This window comes from Sparus aurata, chromosome 18 (assembly GCF_900880675.1).
Source record: "Sparus aurata chromosome 18, fSpaAur1.1, whole genome shotgun sequence".
Taxonomy (NCBI): domain Eukaryota; kingdom Metazoa; phylum Chordata; class Actinopteri; order Spariformes; family Sparidae; genus Sparus; species Sparus aurata.
Genome location: NC_044204.1, coordinates 20,457,974 through 20,476,282, shown reverse-complemented (window position 1 = coordinate 20,476,282; position 18,309 = coordinate 20,457,974). Strand labels below are relative to the sequence as shown.

Below are 18,309 nucleotides of genomic sequence, written 5' to 3'. Positions count from 1 at the left end.
GGCTCCATTGTCAGTGTCATAACAAAGTATTTCTATTTTGCTTTGATATACATGGGCTCTTTTTGGCGTTATTGTGAAACGTGGCCTGTGAAGTGCATATTCTACCCTAAAATAAGCTGAGAGGCTTCACATGCTAGTTGGTGCGAACTGTAAACAGGGTTACTTGGATTTGTAGGCCAGGAGATGCCGCCCGGTCAGCCGGGGCCTTTGGCGGAGACGTCATCACATATGGGCGTGGACGCAGAGCAGTCGGAGGCGATTGGTTATTCAACCGGGACTGCCAGGTTTGGGTGAAAACCTACACTTTCAATCATTTTTAACTTACTACGTGAGATTTAGCAAACTAGGGATTCTTCGAAATCTAAAACACAGAGAGATACCAGTTATTGAATGCAAACGTGTTCAAAATGTCTGGTCATGTTGAATAAAGTGATCGTGCTGCACTTGGGAACATACACGAGTGAAGTGCGGCGTTTTTAATTTCCTGAAAGGGGGGTGGTTGCGGAGTTCTGGCAACCCAGTGCAAGGCTTTCAGCTGCATCACGCAGGTCTGGTCATACAAACTCCGGCGTGTTGTACCTACAAATCAGTAATCAGGTAAATTTATTTATGCACCCTTTTATTTAATTTGCCTAAGCAGAATGCAAAATCGTGTTTTCGTATTTAATACCATTATGTAGCTGCCGGTATCCATACAAGATTTTTTATAATGTAACCGTAAGTTATCGAATGCTAGCGTGAGAGCTAGCTAACTGTTAACGCTAGCTAGTAACATGGCGTCGGCTAAAAGGGCCGCTTTTGTTCTTGTGTCGGGGTGCGGTAGTGAGCGTGCTATGGGCCACGCCACTTGCTGAAAGTATCGGAGGTCCATAACGACTAATTCATTAGTTGACTTCTGTGAACTCTCAATGTTTTACGAACAGCTCCAACACCAGAAATATTGTCGAATTAAAGTAACGTTGCTATGCTTCACACTGTTGTGCGCTAACGTTAGCTAGCTGAGCACCACTCCGGGTTCGCGCTTTTTGTGAAGTGGTCGCATTTGGTCGGGAAGAGCTGGGAATAGGCGAACTGATGATTAATTGCGACTTGTGTTTACACAACATTGGTCTTTAATAGCAGGGTGAACCCACAACACTTAGGAGTGTGTATTTTGCATATAACGTTACCGGTTTGTAATATTGAACCGCCTCAAGATGGCGCTGCCAACTTATTCATAAAGGCGCCCGTGCTCATTCAAACCCTTGGGGAAATCTTGAGCCTGAAAGATTTATACCTAAAGCCTTTGTGATGTGAAGGAAATAAATAATTGCCTATTTATTTTACAAATGTAGGTTAGTTTCCCTCCGCTGGGATGAAAATCACAGCGCTCTGGGATTTACTAGCTCAAGGATGTGAGAGACTGTTGAAACTTGTCTGCAGAGAAGTGCCTTTGAGGTCATATAGGGACCTATTAAAATGGAGGATATGAACTTGAATGAGAAAAACCCTGCAGACAACTTCTTTTTGATCCAAATAAAATCGTGTAACAAGATTTTGTTTCCACATTGCTCATCTCTACCAGCACTCGTTATCTCTAATCTGAATGCATTAGAAAAACTTCATAATACTAAATTAAACAATTTCTTTCTTCCAGGGATTGTAACCAGTCATGGCCGATGAGGGATATGTTGTTCGCATCAGGGGTCTCCCATGGTCCTGCTCAGCAGATGAAGTACAGAGGTTTTTCTCAGGTAGGCATTCGTATGTATTAAATACTATTTTTTGTTGTAAAATACATTAGCAGGTAAAGAGACCTAAATGCTTTGTTACATTTCCAATGCAGATTGCAAGATTGTCAGCAATGGAAGTGGCATCCACTTCACCTACACAAGAGAAGGGCGTCCCAGCGGAGAAGCATTTGTCGAGTTGGAGACAGAGGAAGACCTAAAGATTGCAGTGAAGAAGGACAGAGAAACAATGGGTCACAGATATGTAGAGGGTGTGTAACATTGCTTGCTCATAATGACTACTTGGAACAATCTCAATTTAAAGCAGTGATAACTGATTATTATGTCCTGTGATTTTAGTTTTTAAGTCCAACAATGTCGAAATGGACTGGGTCATGAAGCACACTGGTCCAAACTGTCCAGAAACAGCAGGAGATGGACTTGTCCGGCTACGAGGCCTTCCCTTTGGCTGCAGCAAGGAGGAGATAGTACAGTTTTTCTCAGGTAAGAATAAGCCTTGCTGAGTCGGTACTTGTAAAACTTCATTAATGTAATGTTAGTGATAAAAGGGATTCGTTTTTTTCATCTTCCTTTTCTTGTTTCCTTTCTCTTTTGGACACCTAACAGTTCTTGCATCTGATCTTAGGAAGAAGTCAATATCCCTCTGGAAAATGATTATTGTATATTGTGTGTTTTGTTTTTTTTATATAATAAAGTAATGAAGCTAGTAATGTTTTTTGATTAGTGAGTAAATTACACCAGAAAAGGAAGCTAGTTTTAATATTTAAATGGAGTAATTATTTGAGAACTTTGTTTATTTTAATTGCAGGGATCGTTATGCCTGACAACACCCTTTTCCCATCTTTGCTCATCATATCCACCCAAGTCCATTTTCATCATTTTTTTTCATAGAATTAAGTCTGTTATTTTACTTTACTTTTTAAGTTGTCTGTGCCTACTGGTAATTAACTAATGATGGAATGGGTCTCACTCATCACGGACTGGACAGTCTTACCCAGTGCCATTGTTTCTTTTCCCCATTTCCTTGCACCCCTGTCTTTTACCTACATTTTCTTAGATGCACTGTATGCCAAGTGTTCGCATAGTTCCTGAAGGGCGAGCAGTAATTTAACTCATGTCACCCACCAGGATCTTGTTCTCTCTTCATCAACACACCAATACTAGCCTGATGTCCCGAACAGTGCCCCTTTTCCATATTCTTCCTCTATCCTCTCATTTCTATTTTATCCCCAAAATACAATAAATGTGAGTCGTTTAACCAGTCACTGGTTAAAAAACTGAACTGGTATGTGTGATGATGTATAGAGTTTTCCATAAGTTTTCTATCTCTCTCTTTAGAGAAAGTTCTCTCTGTGATTGGGCATGTGATTTAATATGTCCCCTGCTGGGGTTATCTGTCCTTGGGTTGAAGGGTTGGAAATCGTGCCAAATGGGATAACATTGCCGGTGGACATCCAGGGGAGGAGTACGGGGGAGGCCTTCGTGCAGTTTGCTTCACAGGATATAGCTGAAAAGGCTCTAAAGAAACACAAGGAAAGAATAGGGCACAGGTGGGGATGGTTGGTTGGTTGGCTGGATAAGTTGCTTTTCTTATGGTGTGCACCCTCAACATCTGATCCAAATGGACACTGTATTAATCTGGGCTAATTCAAGCATATTTGTAATATTCACCACAAACACATACACAAATTTCTGCGTTGACTCCAAATATGACACATTCACATTCGTCAATGGGATGATTCACAAAATCACTGAAATTAGAGTACATGCTTAATGTTGAGAACAAATGGTGTCTAAATATCAGTTTAGGTTGATAAATGGTAAGGAGTTCCCTGGTGGTAAAATCAGAGGGCCACTGTACACATGGATCTGGAGCCCACTGTCACAGGTAACGCTTATAGTGGGTTGCAAAAGGGCTGGAGCCCTCTCTGTCCCTCTAAAACCAACACAATGGCTGTCATGGCAAGGACGCAGGATGCTCTATTGAATCAGATAATTCACTTCAGGTAACCATAAGAAAAGTGTAATCATCAATGAGGCCCTCATCAATTTGGACAGCTTCATTTTTACAACTCAGTTTATTAGTACTTTTTATCGACTTTATTTAAAAACTAGCATTAAGTAGTCAAAGATATTACTACCTATGGACTACACCATGACAGCATCTGCATAGTCCAGTTTCACCAGTATTGAGCAAATGCAGCCTTTGCATTGACCATTCCCCATGTGCTCACTGTGGTATGTCAATGCTTTTAGGTACATTGAGATCTTCAAGAGTAGCCGCGCTGAAGTGCGGACCCATTACGAACCACAGCGGAAGCCCATGGGCATGCAGAGACCTGGCCCCTATGACCGGCCCTCGGGTGGTCGTGGCTACAACATGATGGGTCGAGGCGGATCTTATGACAGAATGCGTCGCGGAGGCTATGGAGGAGGTGGGTATCAGGTTTAATTCAGATAAGTGATATTAATCTGTGCATATGTTTTTGAAAATCACCCTTTCTGTCCCTTAATGATTGCACTTCTAGAATTAATAACTGTTAGATCCTTGAGACCATGTGTTAATATCGTTTATGTATATTCAGGTGTATCAGATGGACGGTATGGAGATGGTGGCTCTTCCTTCCAGAGTACAACAGGCCACTGTGTCCACATGAGGGGCCTGCCATACAGAGCCACAGAGACAGACATATACAATGTAAGTCAGAGGAACTACTTAAAAAAAAATAAAATAAAAAAAAGCCCACCAAATTTGCTCGCTGACATCCTTTCTACTCTGGGCACGTTGCAGATGTTGAAATTGCACAAAACGCATGTTTGACTTTGTCATGTTTTCATTTCTTAGTTCTTCTCGCCATTGAATCCAGTGCGGGTCCACATTGAGATCGGCCCAGATGGCAGGGTAACCGGGGAGGCAGATGTAGAGTTTGCAACACACGAGGATGCCGTGGCAGCCATGTCTAAAGATAAAGCCAACATGCGTGAGTTTTTAAAATAAGAGATTTACCACTTCCACCCTGCATATAGATGTTCATAAGTCTCATGAGCTGTTCCCGCCCTCTGTCTATCCCTCAGAGCACCGCTATGTGGAGCTGTTTTTGAACTCAACAGCAGGTGGCAGTAACGGAGCCTACGGTGGTCAGATGATGGGTGGCATGGGTGAGTATCAGTAATGTGTACAAGCATTTCCATCCAAAACAACAGATGCCACTTGTCACCCCAAGTACAACATCCCTGCAGAGTTGAGGTTTTGCCCATTTTCTCTGATACGCGAGGGCATCTGAAAATGTATCAGACAACAACATCTATGCCAGAAATATGCTTTAAAGTCCTGAACCTGATGTAGTTTCTTTTACTTTTCCACAGGGAACCAGTCGTCTTATAGCGGTGGACAGCTGAGCTCGGGGTACTCGAGTGGATACAGCAGCCAGGGCAACATGGGCGGCTACAGTGACTATAGTGAGTGTCAGCTCTGTTGTATAAGGTTTCTTCATCATTCATTCTAAACCACACCTTTTATCTGATCGCTGCTCTAAAGTACAGAAATGCAGTCTTTCTGTGTGTGATTCCTTGAAGAACTCCACGGTCCTATAGTGTGTATTCTCTCTCTTGTTAGGTAACCAGGGCGGCATGGGAAGCAGTTACTACGGCGGCGGTGGAGGAGGAGGAAGCAGAGGCTCTATGAATGGACTGGGCGGGGGATGGGGAATGTAGATTTCTTTTTTTCCCTTAATTTGATGTTTTTTTAACGCAGCATTTTGCTGGAAGGACTGGAAACATGAGTCTCACCTAGTAAACATAGGGTAGGGTCAGGTGAGGTCGTTTTGAAAATACTGAGGGGTAGGGTTTCTATTTTGTTTTTTTAAAGTGAATGATCTTCAGAGAGAAGTGAGATCTGGCGTCACAAGAAGTGTCAGAGAAGCGCTGTTCGTCGTCCCCATTCCTCACCTGTTTGACACGTCACAGAAACCGCGCTTTAAATTTTCATTACCAGGACATGTGTTGATTTCTGTTGTTCTCCAAGCACCTGGCGGCTCCTCAAACTTAACTCATCCTGTGCTGGTGGTTGTAACATTCATTTCAATGTCTGAGTGCATGAACAAAAGAATCAGAAAATGTCTACCTTCTGATGTTTAGACCTTGTTTCATCTTTTACATAGTGTCTAGCCTTTTTATTTCCTGTTTAAATGTTGATCTAAATTTGAGATTTCACATGGTCAGAGCATGTTTTGTTTTCTTAAGGTATCACAGGGCGGTTTCTCTGGTTGAATTTCAAATCTGCTGACATGAAGGTTTCTACTGCTTCAAATGCTATTTGTATTTCCTGTGCACAAAGTGAATAAACAGTCTGGAATATCTAATTGAAACAAGCATTTCAAAAAGGGAGGCTTTATTCATTTATCAAATATCTAGATAAAAAATGTTTGGTCACCATTCCCAAATTAAGAAAATGGCTTTGTAGCAGTTAACACAATCCACAAAAACCCTGCGCATATAATACATTCTAAAATAGTTAGATTGTTGTTAACATTCTACAGTCATTTACACAGTATGTTTGCATGTATCCAGCAGTGGGGCCATAGTTGTAAATATTGTTAGAGAATAGATCCATGAATGTTGACCAATATCAAAGTACAAGCGATCTCTGGATTAGCTTGGTCTATCTGTTATCGCCATGTAGGTTTACATTTTGCAACACCATAATTAATGTTGCTCCATGATCTTTCTGCAATTGACGAAAAACAACCAGGGTTCGTATCCACCATTGAACTAATTGTTAGTGTTTTTATGTTCAGTAGAATAACTGTCAGGGTTCTTTGAGATCCACTGTGTAGGATTCAGTGGCATCTAGCAGTGAGGTTGCGGATGGCCAAAGACTGAATACCCCTCATCTCATTCGCCCTTATAGTGGTTGCCGCTAAAAGGTTGCAACTGCAAAATACCCTTTCTAGTCAGTGTTTGGTTTGTCTGTTCAGGGCTGCTGTGGAAACATGCTGGATGCTGTGCAAGGATAGAATAAGCCAATTCTCAGGCATTGAAAACATGATTCCTACTTTCAGATGATTATACACCAAGGAAAGTGTATTTCCTGAATTCCTTTACACTCGAGCTTTCTGTCACAGTTTGCTTAGTTTAAGCAACAAAAATGCTTGGTCAGTTTTTGGGGAATAAATCATGGTGTGATTTTAAATGACACCCTTCACAACGTTAACCATGTTAGGCTAACTTCTATGTGGATATTTTTCCCGTCTCTTTCCTGGGTTACAAAGTTTTGACTCACAAAACACGATCAGTCAGTTGCAGTAATGGTCCTGGAGCAATATTGAAAACGATGCAAGAACAACACGATGACATCAGATCATGCAAACCAGCTACACAAATGATCCTCAACAACAGCTGTAAACCAAAATTAACTGGAAGGACCTGAACAAAATATACATCCATGGTTTGAATTAGAATAATTACTCACCCTGAAATTCTCAGTTTATCAAGTGTCTATAAAGAAATTTTGATCACATAAATATTCTAAACTCTATTGACCTCTATGCAAAGTCAACTCTCCTTAACATACAGTTTGCATATTGGCTCATCCCATCAGTGTTAAAAGGTGGCCCCTTTTTTAATACAGATGAACTAATGCTCCTGAATTTCAGGTAATAGTGGAAAGGGAACACCAAATCACATTTCCATTAGATTTGATGACATTTTTCTGTCGACGTAAGTAGTAACATGGTAGTTAAAATCATAGTGGATGAGTATGTGCAGTGTTAGAAAGCGCTTTGTAAAAACTTGAAGGTGTCGTGTCAGGAAGTCGTGGAGGAGCTTCTCTGCAGCAGGAGGGAGTGGCACATGTCGCACACCCGCACAGGTCGAGGGTACGAGGGCAAGGCCAGCTCGTTACCAGAACAACTGTTGCAGTAGATGTCTCCACAGTTTCTACAGTGGTGCTGCAACACAAACACGGACAGCTTATCGACACTGCCCTGAAGATGCATTTTAAAGAAATACAAATTCAATGCAATTGAAAGGAGCCTACCTTTCTGCGTGCAATAGAGAACTCCTTCTGGCATTGTTTGCAACTAGTGGCCTCATCATCCTTCAGCCAGGCGTGGCCCTGACGGGAGAATAGATCTTTTTAGTTTTTTTCAAATTTTACATCATCAGTCATTCACTATTCTTAACTCCTTCACATTTTACCTTCAGAGCTTTGTTGACCTCCTTGAAGTCCTCCATCTTGAGTTTAGACCTTTGAGAAAGATTAAGGAACACAAAAACCTTTAGGAAATGAAACTGTACCCAGGAATACCAAAAAAGATAACATCTATAGTACTGACTGGCTGAGATGAAGTCCCATCTCCTGTAGAGCCTGTTCCTGCTGCTCACATCTCTGCTGCAGCTGCTGCTTCTCCTGCTTCAACTCCTGCAGCTCCTGCACCAACAATTAACAGGGAACAAGCACCATGACAACACAATACTGTACAGGTGCAAGTACATTAATATTTTTGATACATTAACGGAAATATTGGAACACGAACTACTAAACTCCTAAAACGGTACCAGGAATTGAACCCAGAGTTTAAATCAACCTGTCATCAAAAAGCAATCTCCAAGTTTTTATTTGCATGTGTCTGGTAATCGTACACAACTCAGTTCTGCAAATCAAACTGCACTGCACACAATGACTTCAAATCATTTCGAAATAAGAATGCACTTCCAGAGTTGACAGTAACCCTGGTGTGTATATGTGTCACGGACCGTGTTCAGGCCCTGCAGTTGTTGCAGCTGTGTGCGGAGCTCGATGCTGTTGTCTTGTTCCCGCTGCAGAGACTTCTGCAGGCTCTGTCTCTGTTCCCTCTCAGTGCGCAGCTCGTTCTCCAAACCCAGCCTGAGGAGAGAAGAGATATGATGATTATTACGTTTCTATGTGAGCAGGACATGTATAAGAGTGCTTGAAAGATATTGCCTTAACATCTGCAAAACTGTGTTTTTTTACCAAGTCGATTTCAAATTAATTTTAATTTAATTTACATAAAAGTTTCAAATTGAAAGCTAAGCATATATCCCATTAATATTAAGTTTTTATTTAGATTCTGACATCAAATTACTGCTGCCCTTATGAATTCTGATATAGTTTTCTAAATGTATAGATATTTTATAGCGTAAATATTTGATCTTTCGTATACTATTGATGAAACTCAAGATGTGAAGGAGTCAAAAGTAAATGCATTGCACCTTTAAAGGAAGTTCATCTCTCCTACCAAGTAAACTAATTACGACATTTTCTTCTTCAGTTAAAATTGTACAGAAAGTTACTCAAGTTACTGCTGGAGCAGATTTTAAAGTGTTACTTCTCCTCAGTCTAGCGTGTACTCATGCTGGCCAAATCAGTAGAATATATTTATAGTCATAACTGTGACAGTCTTAACCTCAGTGTATCCAGGTCAGTAAGTTGTTTCTGCAAAGCATCCACTTTTCCCTCCAGCTCCACCTTCATATCTTTGTCAGACTGGTCACTTTCTTTGCGTTCTCGCTCTGAGTTCTGTAGTCTGTGGTGCACAAAAACAAAAAAAAAGCAGCATATTAATGTTGAGTAATACTAAGTCATATTAACACACAGCAACATGCGGACGCATACCTCTCCTCTAGCTCCATCATGACTTTCTCCATTTCATCCATCTTCTGCTCCAGCTGCACAGCCTTCGCCTGCTTTTTCTCTGCTTCTCGTTCCGAGTCCTGAAGGGCCACACAGGCTGTGTTAATGCGCCTTTTGTCTGAGTGGGCGTTTAAGAGGAAGAAATGGTGTATTCAGGTGTGTCTTACCTGAGCTTTGTGGAACATCTGCAGGTTAAGAGTCTTGACTTGGTCGAGCTGGAGGCGTAGGGCTGCCAGTGTGTCCTGTTTCTCATGCGTGTCCTTCTCCAGCAGCTTCATGGCTACCTCCATCTCCTGCTTCAGGCCCACCTGGAGCTCCAGCTCACGCTCCAGCTCCTGACATCATGCATTGCAAACATACAAATGACTTGAGTCAGAATCTGCTCATGCTTTTGTTTAACTTTGTGCCAACAATGGAGTATGAAGACTAATTTCGTACTTCATCACACCAATTCTCCTGCTAAATCCTGTTGGCCCCTCACCTGGCGAATTCGCTTTTCCTCTCTGTATTGGTTCCAGACAACATTGTACATCTCATCCAGGCCTTGTCGGGTCTGTTTGTACGTCTCCAGCTCCACCTGACTGTCCTGTAGGGCTGCCTGGAAACACAAAAGCCATATAGTTTGTTTGTGTCTTTTATCGGTTTTTTAGATTAGGAGTGGTTAAGTTGCTGTGACTTGAAAATGCTTTCTGACCTCTTCCTTTTTCTGGCTGGACTGCATAATTGTCTCATTCTCCTGTCTCAGCTGTTCATGTTCCTCCCGCAGAGAGTTGATTCTGTCTGTTGCTGCTGTCAGCTGAGGAAACCAAAACCACACACACAGACAGTCATCAGTTAGCCGAAACACACCTAACACACACGGATATGCCATGTTGACTTTAGAGCGGAAACGCCCTCCTTTTAGATAGATGAATGTATTAAAAAAATAAACAATGTCACATCATCCTAATACAAGCACGGTCACACAACAGTTCACACAGTGTGCCTGACCTCCTCTACAAGTTTGCTGTTGGTCTTCTCTAGAGAGTCCATCTTAGCCTGAAGGTCGGTGACGGTGCCACTGAGGTGACGATTCAACTCCTCAATGTAGTGCTTCTGATCCAATATGGCTGTCATCTTGGAATCACTGAAAAGAGAATAAAACAGGTGGTTGTTTGTTTTTAATGCTAGTTTTTCCTCATTCGAATCGCGGGTCTAAGGAGAGAGGATGTTGTTCACTGTGCAGATTGTAAAGCACACTGAGGCAATGAGATTGGGATTTTGGGTTAAAACATTTGATTGGTTTTGATTTGATGAGGCGTTACTAAAATACTAACTAACTAAAACAACTACAATAAGAACAAAGAGCAGTTTAAACATGATGAAAAGCAATCTAACACATACTCTTTTGGAGTCTCACTGTTGGCAGGGTCTTTCAGATATAGGGAGAAGTCAATGACTCCAACCTATGAGAGGAAGAGAAACTGATCACTATGTATCCTGATTGACTTGTTTCTCATGAAGACAATGATGTGCGACTGTTCGGCAGACCGGCCAGCACCCACCTGAGAATCAAGATCCTCCCCTTTAATACAGAGGTTAGCGTCAATTACGTTAAGGCCCACCAGCAGGCCCCCCATCACGGCCCCCTCCTCCTCCATCATCAATGCTCCAGAGTCATAAAACTCACTAGAGGGAGACAGACAAAGAGGATTGAAGAAGGGTATAAAGAGAAACGAGAAAACATTGGAGAGTATGTAATTTCTGCTGCGAGGGGTCTCTCAGTCAAAACAGAACAAAACAAGTAGCATGGCGTCAAGGGAATTGTTGTCTTCGTTGTTAATCGACCACCACTGTCTGATGAAGATCTATCTGACATGGCTCAGACAGACATATTCACAGCGAGGTAATGCATCAAAGTTCTATTCACATTACGTTTAGTTCCACTCAACTTCCTTCCTCACTCACTGATTCTCTCCCGGAAGTTATGGCAACAGGCAGCCAAATGAAATGCACCATTAACTTTGATAAAATGATGTCTCTCTCTGGTGTGAGAACACACAGCTCAACAAAATATATAACACAGGTCCATTTAAAGTCCACATAGTTTAACTGTTTCTAACCTCAGGAGATCTTTGCGGTCCAACAAAGCTTTCAGATAGTCAGCTACTGTCTTCTGCATGAGCGCTAAATGCAGCCAAGCCCGGGCTCTTCCCAAACCAGTCCTGAAAAGAGAATAAAAGAAAAAAAAACAGATGTCAAATCAATTTTTCAGTATATCTTACATTTAATGTAAAAATGTTTGTGGTATAGCGTACTTAATGCCGGGCATATCTCTGGCACTTGTGGTAATGTTGACAGACTCTGGACACAACTTCTCAACCAGCTCCAGAGGACCCCATATGGACTTGTTCTGACCAATGAAGGATTTCTTGGCTGAAAAAAGAAAACCAAGCAATTACTTCTAGAACTGGTTCTGACATGGGATTAGATCGCTTTTAAGATACACAATGAACACAAGGTAGTTGACTGAGTCTCATCCTCAGGTTGTCAAATACTGAGGTTCTGGGTTTGTGGCTCAGGTCCATCACCGATCCAAAGTGTCAGTGTATGACAACCTGGGGGGGAATTCTATCTTTCTTCCGGAAAGTTAATCTGTGGCACAAAAGGACAGCATCGTGGTATGTGTCACCTTTCAGCCCATGTTTTAGGCAATGCTCCAGGACAACAAAGAACTGCTGCAGGGGAGGGTACTCCGAGTCCAGCGTCCTGCCCAGGCTCATGGAGGACTGGATTAATACTTTGATGCTCAGCTTCATCATGCTGAGGAGGTTGGATCTTTCTATTGACATGGGGTCTTTGGGAGGCAGAACTGTACAGAATGTAGGCAAAGAAAAAGCATTGAAATAAGATTAGTCACGCATATGCAGGCCTGGGGAAGGTGTCATGACAGCTTATGTCCATTACATGCTGATTCAAAAGCAGAGAGGACAGTGTGTCCTTCTGCATGAACATCAACCCGTAAAATCAAGGCTTTACTCTTGTCATGTGCACTGACAGCTGACAAGACGTCGGGGGAAGTAGTTAGTGAAATGGACTTTGTGGCTGCAGTATTTTACAACTTAAATCAAATGTAAGTTTCAGTGTCAGAGGTAAAGAGTAGTCACAGCCTACCTGGGAGCTTTTTCGAGGTGCTGTTGAGATCATTTTCAGGCTCTCTTTCTGCCGGGGAGCTCGCTGCGGACCCCTGCGAGGGGTTCCTCGGGGCAGCGGCGTAGCTCACCCCGCTGCTAATCGTCTCCGTGGCCTTCCGAGCCAGAGACAGGAGCGGAGCCGACCAGCTGCTCTCTGCCGGCGGCTGAGGAGTCTTCTCCGGCGGCTCTGGCTCGTGGCTGCCGCCGGCGTCACCGACGATGTCGGGTTCCGAAACTTCAGGCTCGTCTTGGTGGAGTTCTGCTTCGCCATCCTCAACAGCTGTGTTTACTTCCCCTGCTTCGTCGGCCATGTTTGTCCCCCCTCCCCACCGCCCGGCGGATTCACGTGACCACACCGGAGCAATCAAGCGCGCTGTGAGAACTTTATTCTTCTTCGTTGGAGTGTATTGAAGGTCACAGCGCCACCTACTGGAGACAGACATATGTCTACTTCAACTGTTTCTTTAACTAAATTATTATATATTTCTTCCACAAGAACCCTTTCGAATGCAATGTTGTGTTTTACTGTCTTCTGTATACTGTCGTTTATTTGTTGCCCTTCTTTGGTTATAGGATTGACTTAAATTTGAACTAAACTAATCTTGACTTGAATCTTGAAGATTAAAAGTACAATCAGAGCATCTGTCATGTAGTTCCCACCTCTACCACGTGGTGGCGCAGTCAAGCTGCACATTATTTGACTGTGGAAAGTCTCATAAGGTGCTTTTATTATCTCTAGGCCTTGAGAAATTAGTCCTCGAAGCTATATATTTTTCTGTATCATTGGTTGTGTTAGCCCACCATTGTCCTATATTACTGTTATTATTTTACTTTAGGTTTGTCTGACTGATACACTCATATATATAATTATGTGTGTGTGTGTGTGTGTCTATGCTTAAGCCACCAGACTCATCCAGATTATACAATACTGAATCTCTTGAGCCAGAGTGTAGACTGCGAGGCTTAGAGAAGGGGCAAGGACAAGTAAAATGGCGCACGTTTTACTACTACTATTAAGCATTCATTTATTGTATTAGTTATCCATGGCTATATCTCTTTTAATTGTGTTTTTTTGTGACCAACCTCAGTTTTTGTGTTTTATGTTATCTATCTGTCTGTCTGTCTGTCTGTCTGTCTGTCTGTCTGTCTGTCTATCTATCTATCTATCTATCTATCTATCTATCTATTTTATCAAAGTGGGACTCCAGGCGTTCCCCAGTGGAATCATTGATTTTCACTTTAATTAGATCCATAAGTAACAGAGATATTGTTAATGTATTAGATTTGGGTCTTCTGGTTCCTACACTTTTGTAATAAGACAAATTAAATTCCTATCAGATACGAGGAAAAAGTTTGAGAACCACTGGCTGAAAGAAAGCGAAGTCAGCAGACTGATGGTAAAACAGTGTATTACTAACAAATACATACTTTTAAAGGGGCACTATGTAGTTACGAAGAAGAAATTGAATATTAACAATATGAATGAGGTAATAATACAAATGCAGACATATTTATATATATATATCTCTTGAGAGAGATATATCTATATTTTAAAAAAGGTCCCCTCGACACTGTTTGAAGATAGAAAAGGAGCAGGGTCCACCAAATATATATATATATATATATATATATATATATATATATATATATATATATATATATAAAAAGTATGGAATTGTGTTGTCCTTTAAGGTCAGTTTGTTTATTCAGTTTATTTAGTCATGAAAACAAAGAAAGTTTGATTATTTAGTACAGTCAATGAAGATCTTTTCTCCTCGGATTACAATGTCTTTCCCAAGAACTACATATTACACTTTTAAAGTACTTTGAAAAAAGACTGATTTGGCAGGTTAAAGCTTTAAGAAGAGGGTGGGAGGAACAGACTCATATTTATTACTCGTGTACTTGAAACTGAAACTTCCACTGGATGCACTACGTGTAGGCAAAGAGTAAAAGTGGGCACATCCACTCAAATATTAATACCTGAGTAAATCCCTATGTGCTGTAGCTCCACACCAAAGTGATTAACAGTCCATCAGTGCAGCCTCCTAGGGAGCAGCAGTAGAGTGGAGGCGTGGTGACGCTCTGAGCAGCCCCATAAATACGGCCGTGCCTCTGTCCGGACGCTCTCTCACTGCGCTCCGCTCACACTCAAACATCTGATCCCCTCTGAAGGCGCAACCAAGACAAGAGGTCGCGAACAAGCGGAATTAATCCACAGACAAACTTCGACAGAGAAACAAAAAAAAAAAAAAAAAAAAAAAAAGGAGAGAAAGGAAGAAGCGAAGGACTATTGAGCACCGGGACAAGAGGAAGGAATACGACTTTTTTTTAAATCCTCGTTTATTATTTCAACCCTTTTCTTCTCCAATAAAGTCACTGGGAGTTGTTCCGTCATGAGGATCTTCGGTGTCGTCCTCCTGCTGCTTCACGCCTTGGGTGAGTTTCGTGCGCCTTCATGTTTCTGTTTGTCCCTTGAGCGACTCATTTATTTAGGCCTATTTATTTATTTATTTAGGGGGGACATTCTCCGTGTCTTACCTGTGCCACACCGTCTTCCTCCTGTCTTTGGGCTGTCCCCACCGCTCAAGCATGGCCGAGCTCACAACATGTCTTGTAAACTTCATAACCTTTAAGGCAACGGCGTTTTTTTTTCACGATGCCAGGCTATTCAGGAGCTAATGGGGTCATCTCTCTTATTTTAGAGCATGCTTTATGTAACTGGATACATTTATTTTTAACTCATATTCTTGCCTGACATTAGCTAACTGTCTGTCCATGCATGTGTGTGCGTGTGCGTGAGACACAGAAAGTATATGCCAACTTTGTTTGCCCCCACACCCTACTATGTTGCCCCTGCAGTCCCTCTGAGGGAGGCTCCCTAGTTCTAGTCTTGGCTCAGGTTCAAATCTGCCGAAGTGCCTCTGAAGCAAGGCAGTGATGGCTACCAGCCCTTAAGGACTGTGCCCTGTGTCTGAGATTGTATGTTTCCTAACAGGGATTGCACTGAAAGCCCAAAAAACTCCTGCCTGGAGCCTCTTCCCGCACAACATGTTTCAACTTGTCCTCAGAGGTCCGGCCCACCTTGGCACACTAACCTGCGTTCACTGATTGTCCCCTCCAGGAAGACTTTTTGAGTTTTGAGTCTTGCCCGCATGCAGTTCTAACAATTCCAAACACTTTTTTCTGTCTCCTCCAGCGGTGTCCAGAATGGCGAGCGGCGCTGCAGTCGACAGGTATGAAAGCGACCGGCAGCGGCACAGAGCCGTCTTCCAGTTTTTGGACACGACCAAAGACAAGAGGGCAGAGGAAGAGAGCCGGACGAGCATCACAGCAACAACGGCAGAGTACAGCCAGGAGGGCGAGGACGAGGACGAGTACTATGATGAGTACTACGTAGACGAGTACGACGACGGCATGTCTGGAGACTATGAACTGCCACAAGGTACGGATGTCAGATCTGGCTTTTGCCTCCAATTCTCCACCCTGTTTTGCTTTCTCAGCAAAGACGGTTAAATGTGATGTGTGTTTTTCTGTGTCCTTTAGTCGCCATGTCGAGCAAACCCAAAGACCCGTCTGCCATCTTGGAGGCTGAGAGCACTGAGGGAAAGAGAAGGAGAGGAAAGGGGAGAAAGAAGGGAAAGGGCAAGGGGAAGAAGAGGAACCCCTGCCTGAGGAAGTACAAGGATTTCTGCATTCACGGCACCTGTCAGTACCTGAGGGACCTCCGCGCCCCGTCCTGTGTGTAAGTGCGAGCTCTGCCTGTACCTGCACGTGACCTCACGCCCCTGAATTATTAATCCGTAACTAAGCGACCCCCCTTTTGTTTTCTGTGTGCAGGTGCGACCCGAGTTACTCAGGAGAAAGGTGTCAGTTCTTCACGCTGCCCTCGGAGAAGCGTCAAGAGGGCTACAACCGGACCACAGCTCTGGCCGTGGTGGCCGTGGTGCTGTCGTCCGTCTGCCTCGTCATCATAGGCCTTCTACTATTGCTCAGGTAAGGAAACGACTCATGGATTCACCCACAGACACACACCGACAAGCACAAACACACATACAGATAAAGGGCATAACTAGACACTAAGAAGATAGTCTGAACAAGCTCCTTTTTCTTTTTGTTTATTGCAGGTTTCACAAGCGGGGAGCGTATGATGTAGAGAATGAGGAGAAGGTCAAACTAGGGTTAGCGTCCAACCACTGAAAAGACAAAGAGAGAGGTGAGTAGTGAGGAGCAGGGCGACAGACACATACACTGACAAACATCTGCATTGTTTTTTTTCCTCTCCTTTTTTCTGAGATGAAACAAGGTTTTGCTCATTTCCTCTCGTCTTTGTTTTTCGTGATAGGCAACGATGCGGAAATTCTACCTCAAAATAGAAAATAGAGAAGTGAACCGCGAAGGGAGGTCCTGGAGGAATCGTACATGAAGAAGGGAACAGAGGTTGTTTGTCTAGCCCGACCCCTCTGCTTAGACGTTCAGATAGCACAAACCGAACGGGCAGCTGAACATATTCCTGCAGGCCTCGGAGGAAGACGGCCCGCCTGAAACTGGAATACTAACAGTTCAGAGGATGGACTGGAGGTGTGACGAGCAACAGGTGATGAATAAGCGCGAAGGAAGAAGAAGAAGAAGAAGCAGAAGAAGGAACGTGTCTCGACTCTGTGCTGCTTCCTGACTGTGTGAAAAGAGGTCGTTTGAGACTGAACTGAACAAAATTTTTAACAACGAGAGCTCAACCTGGATTTTTTTTGTTTTCTGCTCAACAGACAGCATTTTGTATTTTCCTGCACAAGTCCATCTTTTTCAGTTTTTTGTTTTGTTTTGTGTACAGTAAAACAGTATATTTATAATTTTAATTTATTTATTTAAGCTAACTGTATTTATAGAGATTTTAACCACCTTCAACGAGTTTTTGAAATAATGATGTTACAGTTGTTTTTATATTCCTTATCGGACGATATGATATTTATTTATGAAACAGAAAAAAGCAAATGATGCAGAAGCTCCTTGAGATATTATCATATGAAATGCATAAACATCTGATTTCTGGCTTTCATTTTTTTTTGGGCACTTGGTAGATGATCAATAGCACTGTGATTAATAAATTGATCATTGATTAGACTCTTCAGGGTGGTTTCATTGAAAGCAATGCTTTTTCAGTTACACACATTCACACCCGGAGGCTGCCCAGTACGACCGCTGCGATCTGTCTAGATCTGGACTAGAGGCTGGGAGGGGGCGGTTCAGGGCATTACTCAAAGGCACATCAGCAGTGGTGATGAGTAAGGGGCAAGCACTGCTCTTCGACCTCTACGTGCCGCATAAGGCGTAGTCCTGTGCCTCAGTGTCAGTGTCTGTCATTAGGATACATTGCACTGTCAATTGATTAAAGGCAATGACAAAACTGTGCACTCCGTATTGTTAAGAAACTTTTGAAAAGGGAAGTCAAATATCGAATGCACTGTAGAAGAATCTGGTATGAATATGTTTTTTGAAGTAACTCAGATCCATGTTCAGCTGCAAGCAAAAAAAAAAAAAGAAATGTGAATTCAAGTGTTCCACCCTTTCAAATCCTGTCCTGCAGTTTTGAAGTGATTTTTATTTATGTGATTTTTTTTTTTTTCAGAGCAAAATAAAAAATAACAAAAAAAGATCAGAAATGTTGTCTCGTTTAACTCCTTTACATCAACGCGCTGTGCTCTCTAGTTTACCTTCCGTAAAAATCAGGAAACCGAAAACCTCAGAATTGCCA

General features: G+C 42.5%; 3 protein-coding genes across 4 annotated transcripts; 2 read left to right on the top strand and 1 right to left on the bottom strand.

Annotated features, from left to right (window-relative positions):
* Nucleotides 1-448: 448 nt before the first annotated feature.
* On the top strand, nt 449-5,589 carry LOC115568825 (heterogeneous nuclear ribonucleoprotein H). The gene is made up of 11 exons (XM_030396470.1): nt 449-597; nt 1,637-1,733; nt 1,826-1,981; nt 2,070-2,213; nt 3,142-3,280; nt 3,987-4,165; nt 4,316-4,428; nt 4,576-4,711; nt 4,806-4,889; nt 5,097-5,189; nt 5,347-5,589. Exons 2-11 carry the CDS (start codon nt 1,652-1,654, stop codon nt 5,442-5,444), a joined length of 1,224 nt encoding a protein of 407 aa, XP_030252330.1. The 5' UTR covers nt 449-597; nt 1,637-1,651; the 3' UTR covers nt 5,445-5,589.
* A 502-nt stretch (nt 5,590-6,091) lies between these two features.
* On the bottom strand, nt 6,092-12,868 carry rufy1 (RUN and FYVE domain containing 1). The gene is made up of 17 exons (XM_030396469.1): nt 12,538-12,868; nt 12,056-12,235; nt 11,682-11,799; nt 11,487-11,588; nt 10,929-11,052; nt 10,768-10,829; nt 10,375-10,510; nt 10,079-10,180; nt 9,866-9,982; nt 9,552-9,719; nt 9,367-9,464; nt 9,158-9,277; nt 8,487-8,616; nt 8,066-8,160; nt 7,929-7,977; nt 7,768-7,845; nt 6,092-7,678 (listed from the first exon to the last, which is right to left on the bottom strand). Exons 1-17 carry the CDS (start codon nt 12,866-12,868, stop codon nt 7,535-7,537), a joined length of 2,154 nt encoding a protein of 717 aa, XP_030252329.1. The 3' UTR covers nt 6,092-7,534.
* Nucleotides 12,869-14,663: 1,795 nt separating this feature from the next.
* On the top strand, nt 14,664-18,104 carry hbegfa (heparin-binding EGF-like growth factor a). 2 transcript variants are annotated; one of them, XM_030397433.1, is made up of 6 exons: nt 14,665-14,996; nt 15,757-16,002; nt 16,104-16,302; nt 16,398-16,553; nt 16,685-16,773; nt 16,903-18,104. In XM_030397433.1, the coding sequence occupies exons 1-5, from the start codon at nt 14,954-14,956 to the stop codon at nt 16,755-16,757; spliced, it is 717 nt and encodes a 238-aa protein (XP_030253293.1). In that variant the 5' UTR covers nt 14,665-14,953; the 3' UTR covers nt 16,758-16,773; nt 16,903-18,104. The 2 variants fall into 2 exon arrangements, with proteins under 2 accessions (XP_030253294.1, XP_030253293.1); XM_030397434.1 differs by lacking the exon at nt 16,685-16,773 and having other exon boundaries at nt 14,664-14,996.
* Nucleotides 18,105-18,309: the final 205 nt, after the last annotated feature.

Coding starts and splice junctions, on each gene's coding strand:
- rufy1 (XM_030396469.1), bottom strand. CDS start 12,868: ATGGCCGACGAAGCAGGGGAAGTAAACACAGCTGTTGAGGATGGCGAA. Junction 9,983..10,078: donor CCAGCCAGAAAAAGGAAGAG/GTCAGAAAGCAT, acceptor TTGTGTTTCCAG/GCAGCCCTACAGGACAGTCA. Junction 7,679..7,767: donor TCTCTATTGCACGCAGAAAG/GTAGGCTCCTTT, acceptor TTTGTGTTGCAG/CACCACTGTAGAAACTGTGG.
- LOC115568825 (XM_030396470.1), top strand. CDS start 1,652: ATGGCCGATGAGGGATATGTTGTTCGCATCAGGGGTCTCCCATGGTCC. Junction 1,734..1,825: donor AGTACAGAGGTTTTTCTCAG/GTAGGCATTCGT, acceptor TTTCCAATGCAG/ATTGCAAGATTGTCAGCAAT. Junction 4,429..4,575: donor CAGAGACAGACATATACAAT/GTAAGTCAGAGG, acceptor TTCATTTCTTAG/TTCTTCTCGCCATTGAATCC.
- hbegfa (XM_030397433.1), top strand. CDS start 14,954: ATGAGGATCTTCGGTGTCGTCCTCCTGCTGCTTCACGCCTTGG. Junction 14,997..15,756: donor CCTGCTGCTTCACGCCTTGG/GTGAGTTTCGTG, acceptor TGTCTCCTCCAG/CGGTGTCCAGAATGGCGAGC. Junction 16,003..16,103: donor AGACTATGAACTGCCACAAG/GTACGGATGTCA, acceptor TGTGTCCTTTAG/TCGCCATGTCGAGCAAACCC.